This window comes from Danio aesculapii, chromosome 20 (assembly GCF_903798145.1).
Source record: "Danio aesculapii chromosome 20, fDanAes4.1, whole genome shotgun sequence".
Classification (NCBI taxonomy): Eukaryota; Metazoa; Chordata; class Actinopteri; order Cypriniformes; family Danionidae; genus Danio; species Danio aesculapii.
In genome coordinates, this window is record NC_079454.1 from 2,187,456 (window position 1) to 2,201,321 (window position 13,866).

Genomic DNA, 13,866 nt, shown 5'->3' on the forward strand with positions numbered 1-13,866 from the left:
GTGGAGCTGTCAGTTTTATAGGGTGGAGCTATCAGTCCTTTAGAGTGAGACTATTAGTCATTTGGGGTGACAGTATCTGTCTCATTTCTGCTTTGCCTTTATTTTTTGTTAGCAACGCCCATCGTCCAACAATCTGATCAGTTCTCTAAGGACACCTCTGCACCACCCTATGTTTTATTTTTTTTCATTTCAGGGCCGTTGTTTGACTATTGTACATCACAATGGAGGTAAAAAAGGACAATCTAAACTTCTATAGCATGGTGACTTTAATGTCTCTAAAGAGCAGAATGATATTTGCAGTGATTCAGCTGTTCTTCAGTCTTAAATGTCAGGTTTTGACTCATTGTATTGGCCTGCTACTGCAGTGTGAAACATTATCAGTGTGTCAGAAGTGAACAGAGGGCCAGCAGGACAGTAAACCGCCTGAGGATCATCCGCTGATCAATGAGCGTCCTGCTGTACTGTACATGGTGCATTTATCAGCCCTGATCGAACACTGACACTGACCCCCTGATGCAGAGCTCAGTGTCCAGCTGCGCCTCTCTGCTTTTCACCTCTCACTAGCTGTGTTTCCATCCTCCTATTTTTATCCGCATTTTGGATTATCACTTTAAAACTGCTTAATGGAAGCATCAATGCATTAATGGACTTTGCAGTGTTTCCAGCACACTGTAAAACATCTGGGGACACATGTACAAAGACTTGCGTTGAATCAATACTAAAACATTGCGTACAGACAAAGCTGTAAATGTGTGTACGCAGTAAAAATTCAGATGTATGAAACACTGCATACGCAGAATCCCACGCATATCTCTTTGTACATCCGAATTAACGTAAATCCCCTCCCCCATATAAATATGGTAATGACTCTACTGGTAATTGGAGGTGGTCCTATCGGAGGAAGACCGGAGAAAAACTGTGTTATTTGCAAGTTTGTCCTCCGAAATTAATAATAAATGAAAAAAAAATAGAGTGGGAGAGTTTAGCTGACGCGGTTAACGCAGTGGGGTCTGAACATCGCACTGTGAGTGAATTAAAATAGAAATGGTCCAATGTAAAAAGGTGCAGGTTAAGAGGAAAACAGCGGCGCACCGTCAAAGTGTGGACCAAACAGGCAGGGGAACAGGAGATGCTGAACTAACACCCTTTGAGGAGTGAGTTGCCTCAATTGTGGGCGACACTTTACTGTCTGGAGTAGTATCCGTGTCTGTGGGAGACACAGATGTATTAGGCCCCGGTTACACGAATGCATTTTCGTTTTAAAACGCATACGTTTTGCTACAGTTACGCCATCCGTCCACACTACGGCAGAGTTTTCGAGCCCCGAAAACGGAGCGTTTTGAAAACGCTGAAGAGGCCGTTTTCATTCTAAAACGCTGCTGCTCCGTCTCAGTGTGGATGGGGGAAAATGGAGACGGGGCTGCAGACATTCGCCTATTTGATTGGGGCTTTTTCCTCAATATTAAGTATTCCTAATATATTCCTAATATCTCACGTTAATTTCATCGTTAGTAAATCCAAACGCGAGCGTGAAATCTGGCATACGCAAAGTTTTGTGCGTACGCAGCGTTGATACATGAGGCCCCTGAAATGTTGTTTAGCTGATTTCTAAAAGGCCTCAGCCGTCAGTTTATCATCACAGTGCTTCATTATTATTAACATTCTATTATTATTCCCTCCAGAACTGTCTTGAGCGTCTGTCTGCGCTCCCAAAGAGCGTCTCACACCTCCAAAAGCACCACATTGTGTTCATTGTGTTTCATCTTCTGAGGCGCAACTCATTTATAAGAGAAGAAAAACACCACAGTGGCTTCTCCAAACACACTAAACTACATTTCCCTGACTGATATCTGCTCCAGTTTATCTGGAAGTGTGTGTGGCACTGAAAGCTGTGTGTTTTCTGCAGGCGATGAGGAGTCATGAGGGGAACGAGGCTCAGGTCTGCTACTTCATCATCCAGCTTCTCCTGCTCAAACCCAACGACTTCCGCAACCGCGTCAGTGACTTTGTGAAGGAGAACGCTCCAGAACACTGGCTGCAGAGCGACTGGCACACCAAGCACATGACCTACCACAAGGTAACACACACACTCACTCACTCACTCACTCACTCACACGCAACCTGCTACATGCTAACAACACACCAAACACATGAGATACTACAAAGTAACAACAACCAGGTACATGCTAACAACACATTAAAATACAAAATACAATCACAAGATAACACATTGAACACAACTTTCGAAAATGCTAGCAAAACAAATGACCCACCACAAGGTAACACACAAAAGACAACCTTCTACATGCTAACACCACATCAAACACATGACCTATTACAAGGTAACACACACAACACAATGTGCTACATGCTAACGCCACACCAACCCACATGACCTACCGCTAAGGAAACACACAACATGCTACATGCTAACAACAAACCAAACACATGACCTGCTACAACCTAACATTCACAACACAACCTGCTACATGCTAACAACCTACCAAACAGATGACCTACTACAAGCTAACACACACAACACAACCTGCTACATGCTAACAACCCGCTAAACACATGGCCTACTCCAAGCTAACACACACAACCTGGTACATGCTAACACCACATGACCTACCATAAGATAGCAAACTGAAACACGCATCAACAACCTGCTACATGCTAACAACACTCCTCCAAACACATGACCCACCACAGGATAACATACCCAAACACACAAGCACAACTTGCTACATGCTAACAACCCAACATACACATGAGCTACTACACCATAATGCATCAAAACACATCCAGATAGATGCTAATAAGACAACAAAACACATGACCTACTACAAGGTAACACGCACAACCTGCTACATGCTAACACCACATCAAACACATGACCTACTACACTGTAACACGCACAACCTGCTACATGCTAACACCGCATCAAACACATGACCTACTACAAGCTAACACACACAACAAAACCTGCTACATGCTAACACCACACCAAAGCACATCAACTACCTCAAGGTAACACACCAAAACAACTTGCGACATGCTAGCAACCCACCAAACATGAACTACCACACAGTAATGCATCACAATGCGTCACAACACATCCAGATAAATGCTAACAACACATCAGGCACATGACCTACCACAAGGTAACACAATGAACCACAACCTGCTACATGCTAACAACACACCAAACACATAACCTACCACAAGGGAACACACACAACACAACCTACTGTGTGCTAACACCACATCAAACACATGACCTATCACAAGGTAACACGCACAACCTGCTACATGCTAACACCACATCAAACACATGACCTATCACAAGGTAACACGCACAACCCACCACATGCTAACAACCCACCAAACACATGAGCTGCCACACTGTAATGCATCAAAACACACCCAGATAGATGCTAACAACACATTAAACACATGATCTACAACAAGGTAACACACAAAAGACATCCTGCTACATGCTAACAATACACAAAACGCATGACCTACCACAGAGTAACACACAAAACACAATCTACTATATGATAACACCACATAAGACACGTGACCTACCGCAAGGTAACTCACTTGCAACCTACTACATGTTAACAACACATCAAAGACATGACCTAGCACAAGGTAACACACAAAACACAACCTTCTACACGCTAACAACCCACCGCAAACCTTCCATGAGTTAACTCAAAAGACAATCTGCTTACAACTCAGCAAATTTAATATGAAACGCAACACCAGAGTTTCCGGACTAAAACAGGGTCTCCGTTGTTTTCGATAGCTGAAGATGCCAGAATAGTGTGGATGCCAAGCATAACCTTAACGAAACCCATGTGTTTGCAAACTAAATTACAGTGTTGGTAACAGTGCCTAAAACTCTAGCAGATCTCTGAATAATGCTAAGAAATGTGACATATGAGTCTTACAAACATTCACTAATTTACTGAGTGTTCTTGCGCCACCTAATATCAATTGTTTGCAGTTAGAGTCTTGTCTTCTGTCTGTGTCGTGGTTGATTTAATGTCTTTAAAGGGCACCTATGGTGAAAAATCTACTATCAAGCTCTTAGGACAGACATGTGTGTAGGTATAGTGAATAGACCAGGGGTGGGCAAACTCGGTCCTGGAGGGCCGGTGTCCTGCACAGTTTAGCTCCAACACTAATCAAACACACCTGAACAAGCTAATCAGTGTCTTCAAGATCACTAGAAATCCATAAGCAGGTGTGTTTGATTAGAGTTGGAGCTAAACTGTGCAGGACACCGGCCCTCCAGGACTGAGTTTGCCCACCCCTGGTCATATTGGGGTGATACAAACACACCCAGTCCTTTTTTTTCAATTTAACAACATAAAAATGGTGGACCAATTGGAGCGGTTTTGAGATCGACCGCACCTTGACGTAGGAGTGCGGTCCCTCCGCCCACCAATATTGATTGACAGGCGCGCATTACCAAATTCTCAGTTTGTTGTTTCACGTTCGCCATTTTCAGCGTGTGAGTCAAAGCGATGTCACCAAAGGAATACCCTTGCTCTATTTTTAGATGTAAGGCTCATTGGGCTCAACACAAGATCAACATTCACCACATGATCGCTCTCATCGGCGCCATTGTTTGTAACTTTATGTGGGTTTGCGAATGTGTACTTTTATTGTGTCTTCCTTAAACTTCTGCCGTTTGCATTTCCCGTGGTCACAGAAACTCCCTGTCATCTTAACTAGGTGCAGCTGGAAAGTGTGAGCGCGTTGTCTCACGTGTGCATCCTTCCATTGGAAATAATGAACTTGCCTTAAGCAGGTCGCACACCAGAAGCGCCGCTTGGCTAAACGCAGCGCCATGCATTTTAGAATTCTAAACATAGGTTTCTATCAGGGTACACACACAAGCGCCGCAAGTCAGCAGCTGTCCGCGGTGCCCAGCCATGACTCAGGACACCATTCATATTTCTGCCGCGCAACAGAGCGCCATCTGAATAGTTTCAATTTAAATAACATGCGAATGTGCAGTCTGGTGTGCCGTGTCGTGGCTCTGAGCGGCGCATCTGGTGTGTGATACACTTTTTTTATAGCCTCAGTCAAAGTTAATTCAGTGTGCGTGGTTATTAGTCTCAGTTTACAAGCTCGGAACTTTAAACTAGCACACAGTTGAATGTAAAACTATACAAAGACACAAATGATTTTTGTCTCTGCTCGGTCTGTGTCCGAGTTGTATATGTACATGTTGCTTCACTCTGTCTGCGTGTATGTTGCCATACACAAATCAGGGGAGCTCTTGGCTCCACCCCCTTGTTAAGTTGGGCGGGAACTCTAAATTAATTTTCATGTGAAGCAACACATCCCTAAAAAGGCGACCTGTGTACTCACCCCCATCTGAATTGTGTTTTAAACTGAACCTAAACTGGCACACTCAGAAGAACCATAATAATAATATTGAATCTTAAAAAAGGGGTAAACTTTATAGCCTTTCCATCTCTTGCCAAGCTGCTGTATCTGTGTAGTTACGCATTTGTTCCTAAGTGACCTGCCAAGTGAAATAAATATTGAAATAGCCTGAGCAGAAGCGCAGGTACTGTTTGCAGTTCTGCTCGCAGATGTACAGTTAGACGTGGATTTGTGGATAATACAATTCTCGACCTTTACAGATGGAAAAGAAAACCATCTCAGTTGAGGATATTCATCCAAATATCAGGCTTGATGGGTTTCTGAATGTCATGAGCACAGCTATTATCCCCCTCCCATCCGTAAATCTCTGGCATTTTATGTAGAGATTGACCTCAGATTGCTTTGGCATTTGGTCTTGTTTGTGTATCTGTGCTGAATGCAGAACTCGGCATGATTCAGCACACAGTTCGACCACACAGAGCTTAGAAGAGTTGTGTTTCATTCATGTTTATCAGTGCAGTTGCTGTTGTCATCAGCAGCTGTTTTCCAGCAAGCTGTTATCTACTAGGAGCAAGGGCGCCGCTGGGGGTCATGTACTTTAGGGGCCATAGGAGTTACTATTAACTTCCTAAGGGCTGATTTATACATCTGCGTCGAGTGATCGGCGTGACCCACGGTTCCTGCCTTCTTCGTAGCCGTGCATTAATACTTCTATGCGCTGTTTGTGTTGCTCTGCAATAACACTTCTGAAACACTAGCTGGCCGTAGGTTTTTATGTTAGCGCTGCCTTAATGTACAAGTAGCTAAAACGCACTCATTCAGAGACGGGAACCAGTGGACGCGCAACAACTTAAATCATAAGGTAAACACAAAACTAAAGTTTCCATCTAGAGCTAATTCACGTGATTCGATCCTTGTAAACACTCGCTCCATCGGGTTCGCACGGCTCTCGCTCCTGCCCATACTGGTCACAGCTACCAAGCTGACCAATCACAGAGCTTGCGCTAAGCTTCATTGAGACGGTTACATTTTTTAGAGATGCACGTCAGCCACGGCAAGGGCTATGCGACCGCGCTAGGCTCTTGACGCAGAGCTAACATCTGCTTGACGCAGAAGTATAAATCAGCCTTAATCCCCCCACATCAACCCCCTTAACCTCACCACCAACCACCCCCTTACCTCCTGTCCCCCACTCTTCGCTGTCATCCAGCCGTGACCCAACCCCCCTCCTTCCCTGTCTCCATGCCCTGCTCTCCAGTTTGATCCACAACACCCAACCAACCTCTGGGGCCCCAGTAGAGCTTTATGTCTAGCAACGCCCCTGCCCCCACCCCCTGCTCTTCAAGTTTGTCCACAACACCCCGCTCTTCGCTTTCATCGGTGCCCACCCCTACTCCCCATCACCACTCTACCCTTAGGGGGCCCACCAAAGCATTCTTATCATAGGGCCGAACCGGGCAGCGGCGTCCTTGACTGTGAGATCTACAAAACAACGAGAAAAGCTTATTTCTATTAATAAATGGAAAATTTATCATACAAATTATACTCCTAGGGCTGTACGAAAGAGGGAAAATTTCATATCATGGTACAAGCCATCTTATATTCTGAAAAGTTTGGAATAAAGTACAATCTGGAGGTTGTTATTGCATATTATTACATGGGACATACTCTATTCTGATTAGTCATTTGGGAGATTCAAAGGTCTGTTATTCCCAGATGACAAACGCTGAATAACACAGACTCATCCAGGAACTGAGCATCACCATCAGTGAATACTTTCACATTCATATGTATCTGCTTGTCTATCACACCTCATTTTTTGACTGTTTAGTGCTGTCTTGTGAATAGTAATACGTATGTTAGTGTATGCTCCATTCAGCCTGTTTAATTTTTGACTTATGTTAAGTCGATTAATCGTTTGACAGCACTAAAAATAACAACTTTTACATTTTTAGGTAAAGGAGTGGTCCACTACGATATCATATGTTAAACTTTAGTTGACATGTAATGTAGCTGTGTGAACATAAACAACATCTCTGAATGTAACACGCTCAAAGTTCAATGCAAAGGGAGACATTGGCTTTTACAGAGTTAGCTTAGCAAAGCCTACAGCGAACGAAGTTTGGGGACTGCAAAAATACATGCGGGTTAATCATGTCATAAACCCTTCAGGTTAAGCGCATTAACCAACCCGTGCAGTGAAGGGGCGTGGCCGGAGGTGCTGTAATGGTAAAGCAGAGAAAGCTAAAATGGCGTCCAAATGCTGCTTTTCCACAGAGTGGAGATGGGCGGATCAGCTGAAATGACACCCGAATGCGTGGCTTCATACTAATCATCCACCCGCCCGCACATATAGCTTTGTCTGATTTATGTATCCGCACCCGACCACTTTAATAATTTAATTCTTTAAGGCATGATGATAGGTCACCGTAGATATTAACAGCAGATTCAGTGAGCTTTAATCTGCGCATCTCTGATAGTAAAATAATGTTAATCTTAAACGTTTTAAATGAACATTGATTTATAAAACAAAAGTATGTCTTTAGACTTCATTTTCAAATAAATACAGAAAGTCAAAATAAGACTTTTACAGATTTTTTCTTTAGAAATTTGAGCTTTTACAGATACAGGAACAAGAAAACAAAAAGGGTGCCACTTCAGCCTAAACGGCAGCTATGTTGTGTTTACTTGGCCTTTTTCTTCACACTGTGCAAAAACAGAATAGCATCTACTGTGCCTGGATTCGGGCGATTCCGCCTCGCCTCCAAAACGCGGCCAGCTGCACTGAATGAGTGTTCGCTTGCACCGCCTGTTGTAGGAATGAACAAGATTCCCCTCGCAGGGCGCTGCAGTCGTGGAAATAAGCGATCTTGTTTCTCCCAGAACGATAGCAGATTTTCCTCTGATGACTCCTCTAAATAAAACTTTGAACAGTAGGCTACTCTTGCACTTCATCCATTAGCCTATTATTGGGCGTCTCATATCTTCTCATTCTGCAAAGCCCACTCTCTGCTTTTTTGCTGGTCCACTGCCATGTCCCGCTACATCCACCCGCAACCGACCCGCAATTAATCATAATGTATTTTTTTATTACCCGACCCGCGGATTATCCGCAGCACCCGCGGATATAACCGCCATCTGCGCATCACTACCACAGAGCTTCTTCTGTTTCTGTATTTGGGCTTCCAAAGGATACGACACAGAGAAATGCTTAAAGTTTAAATTATTTATTTTCCAGAGAGTTATAATAAAAATATAGTACCAGTATTTGACAAAGGACAGCTTCCAGAATCTCAGAAAAGTCCGAAAAAAATTTCAAACTCAATTTCAAACTCATATGCACAGCTACTGTTTTTTCACCTACCGATATACTTCCTGTGAAAGACTATTTTCAATTTCATACGGTTTTCTTTTATAGCATCGATAATGTAATGTAATTAACCTATAATCAGTAAAATAGACCTCAGCATTCATTTAGTTGTTCAGGCACCAAACCAGATGAAAAGCCGTTTAAACGCAAGCGACATCAGGAGCAGCAGGCGAGTGCAGAAACTCCATTGAAAATACTGTGGTAAAATAAATTGTCATATTTTAAAGACATGGTGCAGAAAAATGTCATTTAATGCAGTACTACTTGTGCATTCTGAGACCCACTTTTTACCGTGTATCTATCAGGCAGTGAAGATTACTGATTTCTAAAGAAAACACACCTTAAACGCAGCAATTTTGTAACGCAATACAGTTCACCAGAAGTTCTTCAACTGGGTCCTTCTGCATATACCCTATTATACATAAGTCATATAAACGTTTGCATATTAGTCAGTAATATTACTGATCTTAATATAAAAACTGGCTAAATATTTACACATTTACTTAAGTAAATATATAGACTCAACCATGGGTTAAAAAATCAGCGGATTTCTGTGTACTCAGATTTTGTGTGTGCCTAGCCATGACCCCTGAAATGCATGCACAAGTGTTAATCTGAAAGGTTTGGTAATAAGTAGTAAGCTATGATTGGTAACTCTGTCTGAAGTTGATATCAGTGATGATCTCCTCGAATGTTTCCCATGCAGAAATATCCAGAGAAGCTGTATTTCGAGGGTCTGGCAGAGCAGGTCAATCCACCTATCCAGCTGCAGTCTCAGTATCTGCCCATTTACTTCGGTAACGTGTGTCTGCGCTTCCTCCCTGTGTTCGACATCGTCATCCACCGCTTCCTGGAGCTGCTGCCGGTCTCCAAATCCCTGGAGACGCTGCTCGATCATCTGGGAGGACTCTACAAGTTTCACGGTGAGGCTTAGGAGAAAAAAAATGCATGGAAGTTCAAAATAGGGAAATTTCCTCATTATTCACTCACACTCAATTGGTTTCAAACTTTTATGAGTTTCTTTCTTCTGTTGAATGCAAAATTAGATATTCTGAAGAATGCTGGGAAAAAGCAGCCACTGACATTCATAGTATCAACCAGAAATACTATAGAAGTCAACAAGTCAAACAAAAGTCTTGTCGCCTATCCAAGTTTTAGGAACACAAATAATAAGTTGACTTCTAGTTGATCATTTGGTCTTAGAAGTGTCTTATATGAAAGGTAAAGGCCTCTAGATTACACTTATTTGAGCACAATAAAATATCATGTCTTGATTATTAATGATTTCATTAGGACAGTAAGGTCTGACTCTGCTTAGACTAAAGTCTGCTCACTGAACCTTCAATAATGTCCAGTATAGAATATGTGGTCATGCTGCAGTGGAAACAGAATGAATATTGTGTCTGACTCCATCATGAGCTTGGAGGACTGCATCCATACATCTCTGCAATGACTCAAATCACTGATTAATAAAGTCATCTGGAATGGTGAAGAAAGCCTTCTTGCAGGACTCCCAGAGTTCATCAAGATTCTTTGTGTTCATCTTCAATGCCTCCTCCTTCATCTTACCCCAGACATGCTCAATAATGTTCATGTCTGGTGACTGGGCTGGCCAATCCTGGATCAGCTTGACCTTCTTTGCTTTCAGGAGCTTTGATGTGGAGGCTGAAGTATGAGAAGGAGCGCTATCCTGCTGGAGAATTTGCCCTCTCCTGTGGTTTGTAATGTAATGGGCAGCACAAATGTCTTGATACCTCAGGCTGTTGATGTTGATCATCCACTCTGCAGATCTCTCGCACGCCCCCATACTGAATGTAACCCCAAACCATGATTTCTCCTTCGCCAAACTTGACAAATTTCTGTGAGAATCTTTGCTTCATGTGGGTTCCAGTAGGTCTTCTGCAGTATTTGCGATGATTGGGATGCAGTTCAACCCTTGATTTCTGCTCCGTCAGCTTTTGATGCTGAAATTTTAACAATATACTTTTTATAGATTTTTCCACTAGTTTGGAGCATACACTGTAGAAATAAATCCTTGTAAATTTACAGTAAAATACTGAGAGTAGTGGTTTTAGCCATTTACTGTCCTTCCAGCTACAATGTTTACCGTAAATGTACAGTTTAAGGACAGTGTTCTGTTACAGACTACGCTAATTTCCAATAATTCCAGCATTTTACTGTAATTTAACTTTTTTTGTTACCATTTTTAATTTTACAGTCGTGCTGTAATTTCACAGTAAACTGCTGGCAGCAATGGTTTTAGATATTTACCGTAAATTTACAGTTTAAGTTGTTTCGCGTGCTGTAAACTGAAATTGTGAAGTATAATATAAGTTATCTAAAACATACACTACTGTCTAATAACCTACTAGGTCTAGTATATTTCCTCAGTGGAAAAAAGACTAGAAGAATCATTAAATTGGCTTTTATTACAAGCGTTATTACAAATTATTGGGGCTTTTCTTTTGTGGAGAAGTAAAATTTGTCATTTTTACAGTTGATTATCAGATGCAGTGCAAAAAAAAGCTTAATTTCTGGCTTTTATATGGAGTATAGTGCAAGTCTGAGAGAGTGTAAAGAGACCTTTACACACTTTGATATGTCTGAGAAAATCAAAATAAGCCCCTCAGCTCTCAGAACATAGTAAACAGAGGAAATGCACACACAGACACTATAATCTGCTGTTTTAACTTCATATGAAAGTCAGAAACTTTTCTACACAGGCCTATCTAAAAGGTTAATGCTGCCAACTGATGATCAATAGTAAACATGACAAATAGTACCTCTTCCCAACAGAGAAAACCACCAACAATCAAAAATGCATGATTATATGCTGTCATGGATTTGCAATCAGAAAATGTCCTGATAATGTAAGTCAATGGGGCAAAAACAGCCCCCAACACAATGAAAGTACATTTGAACAGTACACAAGGGTTAATACACTGTGAATGATTGTATTCATGTCAGTAAATACATTAACTAATGGACCCACTGTTCTAATCCACCTTACAATAAGGTAAACATCAAAAATCTTTGTGAAACCTGCAGATCGGCCGGTGACGTACCTGTACAACACGCTGCATTATTACGAGAGGCACCTACGCGACCGCACGAACCTGAAGAGGAAGCTGGTGCACGCCATTATGAGCTCGCTGAAGGACAACCGAACCCCCAGCTGGTGCCTCAGCGAGACTTACCTGAAGTGCGGCATGAACGCCCGGGAAGATAGCGTCTGGATCCCTGACGACACCTACTACTGCAAACTCATCGGACGCCTCGTGGATAATATCCTTCACTCATATGAGCACACTCTGAGATGCCGATAACACACACACAGCGATTTCACCATATGCTTTATTTATTTAATTTAGTTTTTTTAATGCAGTTTAAAAGATGAGAAACATCCACAGATTGACCTGATGTAGGATGAATATACAGTTGAAGTCACAATTATTCGCCCTCCTGTGAATATTTTTTTTCTTTCCCAAATATTTCCCAAATGATGTTGAACAGATTCAGGAAATTTTCACAGTATTTCCTATAATATTGTTTCTTCTGGAGAAAGTCTTATTTGTTTTATTTCGGCTAGAACGAAAACAGTTTTTAATTGTTTTAAACCCATTTTAAGGTCAAAATTATTAGCAGAATTTGCATTTAGACAATATAAACCTGATATAAACATCTAAAGCTTGCAGTTTCTCAATTCTGCCTAAGTGGATTGAGTTTTTTGCAGTCGCTTCATACTTCAGCTTTTGACCAATCAAATGCTCTCTAGTGTCTGACATGCCCTGCCCCCTTCTTCTCATTGGCTGTTCATTTGATGTGCTTGAGCTCAACTGCTCTCACTGGCAGAGCTGTGATAAAAGCAAAACGCTATTCTCCGTGTACGAGTGGGCGCAGCCATTTGAATAATTTTGGCTCGAGACTTCCGGTCATTCACTTCCATTCATTTTTAAACCTTAAAAACATCTTGTTTTGCTTCTTGGTGTTGCAAACTGATATTTTCTCATTATATTATTCTACTTTTTCTGCTTGTCATGCAAACACTTGTTTGTAGAGTAAGTAGTTTGACCGTTTTCTGCCGTTTATTATTCCTAGTCATTTCTCCCATAGGCAGCTGAATCGGACGTTCTAAAACAATCGCAAAAACGAGCGCACTTCCGCATTGAAGAATAAGATCAATTGGCTGTTTTTTTTATTAAAGGGGAGGAGCTAGTATATGCCCCGCCCTCTTCATGTTTCAGTTGAAATTAAGTCATATTGAATCAAAAGTGCACATTTCAAAGCACTTCCCATGACCCAAAAAAGTCTTTATTTGGTCACATTTTGTGTTAATAATCAATTATTATTTGCTAAATTATTTTGTTTACTGATGTATTATTTTACTGATGTATGCATTTATTAAGGCAGATTAAACTAAATTAAGATTTTTTTTTTTTTTTTTTTTCGTTTACTAAAAACCTTTTTTTTTTAGATATTATAAAATTGTTAATGCATTTTTTCCCAGTCCCTCTGGTATTTGAACTGTGGTTCATGTGTAATGGCCAGTGTTAGGGAAAGTTACTTTTGAAAGTAATGCATTACAATATTGAGTTACAACCCAAAAAGGTAACTAGTTCCATTATGTTCTTATGGGAAATATTGTGTTAAGTTACTTTTGAGTTTTTTTTTTTCTTTGCCAAATGTTTCCCAAATGATGTTCAACAGATTCAGGAATTTTTTCACAGTATTTCCTATAATTTTTAATTTTTAATAATTATAATTTTTATAATTTTTAATATAAGTTTTTTTTCTGGAGAAAGTCTTATTTGTTTTTATTTCGGCTAGAATAAAAGCAGTTTTTAATAATTTTAAACCCATTTTAAGGTCAATATTATAAGCCCCCTTAAGCAATATTTGTTTTTGATTGACTACAGAAAAAACCACTGTTATACAATGACTTGCCTAATTAGCCATTGGAGTGTTTGAGCTGCTGAAGATAATGTCAGCGTAGACTAAGAGGATTATAGATGTGGAGTTTCAGATGAAGCACAAATGAACAGCGACAGGAGTCTCCATAGACTGACGCGTTCTCACAAACTGATGTT

General features: G+C 41.1%; 1 protein-coding gene across 2 annotated transcripts in view; it reads left to right on the plus strand.

Annotated features, from left to right (window-relative positions):
- The window catches only part of med23 (mediator complex subunit 23), a 92,832-nt gene that overhangs the window by 57,908 nt on the left and 21,058 nt on the right, over positions 1-13,866 (plus strand). For both annotated transcript variants that reach the window (XM_056480999.1, XM_056481000.1), the window contains 3 exons: positions 1,907-2,077; positions 9,486-9,702; positions 11,828-12,064. In XM_056480999.1, the coding sequence (XP_056336974.1) occupies positions 1,907-2,077; positions 9,486-9,702; positions 11,828-12,064 (625 nt within the window). The remainder of the gene's footprint in view (positions 1-1,906; positions 2,078-9,485; positions 9,703-11,827; positions 12,065-13,866) is intronic.